Source organism: Kickxella alabastrina, assembly GCF_025024165.1.
Source record: "Kickxella alabastrina strain RSA 675 chromosome Unknown BX661scaffold_187, whole genome shotgun sequence".
NCBI lineage: Eukaryota > Fungi > Kickxellomycota > Kickxellomycetes > Kickxellales > Kickxellaceae > Kickxella > Kickxella alabastrina.
The window spans coordinates 1-7,077 of NW_026251658.1; the positions used below are offsets into that span (position 1 = coordinate 1).

The 7,077-nt window shown below is 51.2% G+C and overlaps 1 protein-coding gene across 1 annotated transcript; it reads right to left on the reverse strand.

Annotated features, from left to right (window-relative positions):
- Positions 1-6,012: 6,012 nt before the first annotated feature.
- BX661DRAFT_192456 (uncharacterized protein) lies at positions 6,013-6,451 on the reverse strand. Its single transcript, XM_051537713.1, has one exon. It carries the CDS (start codon positions 6,384-6,386, stop codon positions 6,069-6,071), a length of 318 nt encoding a protein of 105 aa, XP_051388345.1. The 5' UTR covers positions 6,387-6,451; the 3' UTR covers positions 6,013-6,068.
- Between the last annotated feature and the right edge of the window lie 626 nt (positions 6,452-7,077).

The window sequence follows — 7,077 nt, forward strand, 5'->3', positions numbered from 1 at the left end:
CCTTCCACACCTTGCCCCCTATAAGTGAACTGCCTGCGCAGCAGATCAGTAGCTTGGCCTCGGCCATTTTTGGCGAAAGCGCATCGGCATTTATGTCGAATTATTTCCAAGGCATATTGGTGTCGTCTAGATCATCAACAACGACAAAACCAAATACGACCGCGACCACGACCACAACAACAAAACAAAGTTCAAGTACAACAAATACCATAACAACAGATACAACGAGTAATATTGTGACTTTGACGGAAACTAAAGTAGATGTGTCGGTGGTAACTGTGACGTCTAAATAACATCAAATTCATCCACATCAGCGACGACTAGCACGACAAAATCCACAGCGACAACAACTGGCAGTGAAAGTGTTAGTAATACTTCAGGTTCCAGCTCAACATCAAGATCTAATGGCGGAAATACTGCAAGTTCAGGAAATGACTCAGGCGCCACTACTAGTCCGAATATTGATAGTGTAATAAGCACAGATACAAGTAGAGACACAAAAACTGGCACTAATGTCACTCCAGTTGTCACCAAGGATCCGACCAACACGTCGGGCGCTGGTGGATCAACGACTCCTGGAACAAACGTCACTCCAGTCGTAACCAAGGATCCGACCAACACGTCGGGCGCTGGTGGATCAACGATTCCTGGAACAAACGTCACTCCAGTTGTCACCAAGGATCCGACCAACACGTCGGGCGCTGGTGGATCAACGACTCCTGGCACTAATGTCACTCCAGTTGTCACCAAGGATCCGACCAACACGTCGGGTGCTGGTGGATCAACGACTCCTGGCACTAATGTCACTCCAGTTGTCACCAAGGATCCGAACAATACGTCGGGTGCTGGTGGATCAACGACTCCTGGCACTAATGTCACTCCAGTCGTAACCAAGGATCCGACCAACACGTCGGGTGCTGGTGGATCAACGACTCCTGGAACAAACGTCACTCCAGTTGTCACCAAGGATCCGACCAACACGTCGGGTGCTGGTGGATCAACGACTCCTGGCACTAATGTCACTCCAGTTGTCACCAAGGATCCGACCAACACGTCGGGCGCTGGTGGATCAACGACTCCTGGCACTAATGTCACTCCAGTTGTCACCAAGGATCCGACCAACACGTCGGGTGCTGGTGGATCAACGACTCCTGGCACTAATGTCACTCCAGTCGTAACCAAGGATCCGACCAACACGTCGGGTGCTGGTGGATCAACGACTCCTGGAACAAACGTCACTCCAGTCGTAACCAAGGATCCGACCAACACGTCGGGCGCTGGTGGATCAACGACTCCTGGCACTAATGTCACTCCAGTTGTCACCAAGGATCCGACCAACACGTCGGGTGCTGGTGGATCAACGACTCCTGGCACTAATGTCACTCCAGTCGTAACCAAGGATCCGACCAACACGTCGGGTGCTGGTGGATCAACGACTCCTGGAACAAACGTCACTCCAGTCGTAACCAAGGATCCGACCAACACGTCGGGCGCTGGTGGATCAACGACTCCTGGCACTAATGTCACTCCAGTTGTCACCAAGGATCCGAACAATACGTCGGGTGCTGGTGGATCAACGACTCCTGGCACTAATGTCACTCCAGTCGTAACCAAGGATCCGACCAACACGTCGGGTGCTGGTGGATCAACGACTCCTGGCACTAATGTCACTCCAGTTGTCACCAAGGATCCGACCAACACGTCGGGCGCTGGTGGATCAACGACTCCTGGCACTAATGTCACTCCAGTTGTCACCAAGGATCCGACCAACACGTCGGGTGCTGGTGGATCAACGACTCCTGGCACTAATGTCACTCCAGTCGTAACCAAGGATCCGACCAACACGTCGGGTGCTGGTGGATCAACGACTCCTGGAACAAACGTCACTCCAGTCGTAACCAAGGATCCGACCAACACGTCGGGCGCTGGTGGATCAACGACTCCTGGCACTAATGTCACTCCAGTTGTCACCAAGGATCCGACCAACACGTCGGGTGCTGGTGGATCAACGACTCCTGGCACTAATGTCACTCCAGTCGTAACCAAGGATCCGACCAACACGTCGGGTGCTGGTGGATCAACGACTCCTGGAACAAACGTCACTCCAGTCGTAACCAAGGATCCGACCAACACGTCGGGCGCTGGTGGATCAACGACTCCTGGCACTAATGTCACTCCAGTTGTCACCAAGGATCCGAACAATACGTCGGGTGCTGGTGGATCAACGACTCCTGGCACTAATGTCACTCCAGTCGTAACCAAGGATCCGACCAACACGTCGGGTGCTGGTGGATCAACGACTCCTGGAACAAACGTCACTCCAGTTGTCACCAAGGATCCGACCAACACGTCGGGTGCTGGTGGATCAACGACTCCTGGCACTAATGTCACTCCAGTTGTCACCAAGGATCCGACCAACACGTCGGGCGCTGGTGGATCAACGACTCCTGGCACTAATGTCACTCCAGTTGTCACCAAGGATCCGAACAATACGTCGGGTGCTGGTGGATCAACGACTCCTGGCACTAATGTCACTCCAGTCGTAACCAAGGATCCGACCAACACGTCGGGTGCTGGTGGATCAACGACTCCTGGAACAAACGTCACTCCAGTTGTCACCAAGGATCCGACCAACACGTCGGGTGCTGGTGGATCAACGACTCCTGGCACTAATGTCACTCCAGTTGTCACCAAGGATCCGACCAACACGTCGGGTGCTGGTGGATCAACGACTCCTGGCACTAATGTCACTCCAGTCGTAACCAAGGATCCGACCAACACGTCGGGTGCTGGTGGATCAACGACTCCTGGAACAAACGTCACTCCAGTTGTCACCAAGGATCCGACCAACACGTCGGGCGCTGGTGGATCAACGACTCCTGGAACAAACGTCACTCCAGTCGTAACCAAGGATCCGACCAACACGTCGGGCGCTGGTGGATCAACGACTCCTGGCACTAATGTCACTCCAGTTGTCACCAAGGATCCGACCAACACGTCGGGTGCTGGTGGATCAACGACTCCTGGCACTAATGTCACTCCAGTTGTCACCAAGGATCCGAACAATACGTCGGGTGCTGGTGGATCAACGACTCCTGGCACTAATGTCACTCCAGTCGTAACCAAGGATCCGACCAACACGTCGGGTGCTGGTGGATCAACGACTCCTGGAACAAACGTCACTCCAGTTGTCACCAAGGATCCGACCAACACGTCGGGTGCTGGTGGATCAACGACTCCTGGCACTAATGTCACTCCAGTTGTCACCAAGGATCCGACCAACACGTCGGGCGCTGGTGGATCAACGACTCCTGGCACTAATGTCACTCCAGTTGTCACCAAGGATCCGACCAACACGTCGGGTGCTGGTGGATCAACGACTCCTGGCACTAATGTCACTCCAGTTGTCACCAAGGATCCGACCAACACGTCGGGTGCTGGTGGATCAACGACTCCTGGCACTAATGTCACTCCAGTCGTAACCAAGGATCCGACCAACACGTCGGGTGCTGGTGGATCAACGACTCCTGGAACAAACGTCACTCCAGTCGTAACCAAGGATCCGAACAATACGTCGGGCGCTGGTGGATCAACGACTCCTGGAACAAACGTCACTCCAGTCGTAACCAAGGATCCGACCAACACGTCGGGCGCTGGTGGATCAACGACTCCTGGAACAAACGTCACTCCAGTCGTAACCAAGGATCCGACCAACACGTCGGGCGCTGGTGGATCAACGACTCCTGGCACTAATGTCACTCCAGTCGTAACCAAGGATCCGACCAACACGTCGGGCGCTGGTGGATCAACGACTCCTGGAACAAACGTCACTCCAGTCGTAACCAAGGATCCGACCAACACGTCGGGCGCTGGTGGATCAACGACTCCTGGCACTAATGTCACTCCAGTCGTAACCAAGGATCCGACCAACACGTCGGGTGCTGGTGGATCAACGACTCCTGGCACTAATGTCACTCCAGTCGTAACCAAGGATCCGAACAACACGTCGGGTGCTGGTGGATCAACGACTCCTGGAACAAACTTCACTCCAGTTGTCACCAAGGATCCGACCAACACGTCGGGTGCTGGTGGATCAACGACTCCTGGCACTAATGTCACTCCAGTCGTAACCAAGGATCCGACCAACACGTCGGGCGCTGGTGGATCAACGACTCCTGGCACTAATGTCACTCCAGTCGTAACCAAGGATCCGACCAACACGTCGGGCGCTGGTGGATCAACGACTCCTGGAACAAACGTCACTCCAGTCGTAACCAAGGATCCGACCAACACGTCGGGCGCTGGTGGATCAACGATTCCTGGCACTAATGTCACTCCAGTCGTAACCAAGGATCCGACCAACACGTCGGGTGCTGGTGGATCAACGACTCCTGGAACAAACGTCACTCCAGTTGTCACCAAGGATCCGAACAATACGTCGGGTGCTGGTGGATCAACGACTCCTGGCACTAATGTCACTCCAGTCGTAACCAAGGATCCGACCAACACGTCGGGCGCTGGTGGATCAACGACTCCTGGAACAAACGTCACTCCAGTCGTAACCAAGGATCCGACCAACACGTCGGGCGCTGGTGGATCAACGACTCCTGGCACTAATGTCACTCCAGTTGTCACCAAGGATCCGACCAACACGTCGGGCGCTGGTGGATCAACGACTCCTGGCACTAATGTCACTCCAGTCGTAACCAAGGATCCGACCAACACGTCGGGCGCTGGTGGATCAACGACTCCTGGAACAAACGTCACTCCAGTCGTAACCAAGGATCCGACCAACACGTCGGGCGCTGGTGGATCAACGACTCCTGGAACAAACGTCACTCCAGTCGTAACCAAGGATCCGACCAACACGTCGGGTGCTGGTGGATCAACGACTCCTGGCACTAATGTCACTCCAGTTGTCACCAAGGATCCGACCAACACGTCGGGTGCTGGTGGATCAACGACTCCTGGCACTAATGTCACTCCAGTCGTAACCAAGGATCCGAACAACACGTCGGGTGCTGGTGGATCAACAATAATTGACTCTACCAGCCAAACTTTTATTTTGAGCCCTATTACAAGCCCGTCCACCAGTTCATCTCAAAGCTCTACAATATCTTCGAATATTTCATCTTCGGGTCCCACACCAACATCACCAAACTCTGACAACCTATTAACCACTCCTGTCACCAATTCTAGCACCAGCACTACCCATGCAAATAATGGCATTTTCGGGTTTGTGAGCTCAGTTATTTTTGGCACCAACTCATCCACGACTACAACCACGACTACTTCATCGTCCACTGCGTTGGTTCTACCGTCGTCAATTTCTACATCAATTTTGTCGATATCTTCAACGCCAACTCCAACGTCGACTCCAATTTCTACTTCAACCAGACTACCACCCCCGCGAGGCACTGTAATTATCAGGCATGTTTAGTTGCTTTCTGCAAATTTTGGTTTCCTATCCCTCGCATCTTCATTATAGGCACTCATGTATTTGTGTGTAGCCAACAGCCAGATTGTTACTGTTTACGTGTCGGATGTTCCTCAGCTATAATATGATTTTTGTACCGAAAGCTGGAGTGGTGGTTTTTTGGTACCTGTTGTTAGCTTTGCTGCATGACTGCACTTTATTTTTTATTTTTAGTTCTTTATATTTTGTTTGAATTATACTATTTATGTATACCCAAGGCTCGGTGTCATTATTAATATGGCATGCGTGGCTGTACATTTAATTTTATACTTGCATATTAATTTATATCCTTTTCTTGTGCTGTTTGCTTCCCACTATGCAAATTTTACCGTTACCATTTTTCAATCGCGGCAATATTCAATTTATTCTGCAACTTTTATACGATATATTAATGGTAACATCGGATGCTCCAAGCTTGTGTTATATGTTACTGCGTACAAGTATATTTGCCGAAACCACCGGGAAGGACGTATATATAAAGCAAAGTTTATTTCTGTTCACATTTCCCTCATCTTTTCAGTTTTTTTATTTTATCCCTTTGTCCAACTAAATCATTATCTATCCCACATATACACATCATTATTAAATGAGGTCAACTTTTATCATCGCAATCATCGCCGCCATTGCTGGCACAACTATTGCCACGCCTGTCGGCTTCAGAATTCCAGGAATTATTGATATCGATATTAACCAGGGCAACGGCGTCAATGTCAGTATTTTCGGCGGCCTCATCAGCACCAATGCCAACAACCATCCGCCCAGGCCGCCGAAGGCCGTGAAGCCTCCCATCATTTTCGGTTTTGGCAGGCCCTTCTAAACACGCAAATATCGTTGCATGTCTAAGCGGCAGACCTTGGTTACACAGCTTATATAGTTCTACATTTTCAACATTTTGTATTTCCAAGTCCATTATAAGCTATTGAAAAAGTAACAAATCCTTTAAAATCACGCTGCATGTTTAGCGTACACAAAAATATATGATATTAGAAAATGCGTTTTGATGTTATATTCCACCCGTTAAATGTGCAAATAGTTGGCATTACAAAAAATAGTACATCGACGTCAGCAAAAGAAAAATGCAAAAAAATATCTAATCGTGCTCCAAGTCTAAAGACTTCAAATTGTCGGAGAGTCCCAAAGTGGTCGTAGAAACAGCAACGGCAGCGTCCGAATGCTTTGCAGCCATCGCCCGTATTGCCTCCCCCTCAAGTTTGGTATCCAAGTTCGTCACTGGAGAGGCTGTCAATGTGTCTGCAGCTCCTGCGTCGACTGCCGAGTCCGATGACCCGTTCATACTCGAGTTGGACGACTTGTGGAGCCTGGCGCGACGGCGCCGCACAGAGCCCGAGCCCGACACCAGCACCGGCTTCTTGCGCGACCTGCCCAAAGAGCCCTGTGTGTGCTTTGTTGAGGACTGACCACTGCTACTTCCGCCTTCTTCGAGTAGCGCGCACACGGCCTCGGCAGTAATAGTCGATGAGGCCGATGCGATTTGCTCAAACAGACCAGCTGGGCCAGAAGTCAAGGACGACTGGACTTTTTCTCCGGGTAATGTTAGTCCCACCGGCAGTCTTGCTAGCAGTTGTCTTCTTAGAGTTCCT

Coding starts and splice junctions, on each gene's coding strand:
- BX661DRAFT_192456 (XM_051537713.1), bottom strand. CDS start 6,386: ATGGACTTGGAAATACAAAATGTTGAAAATGTAGAACTATATAAGCTG.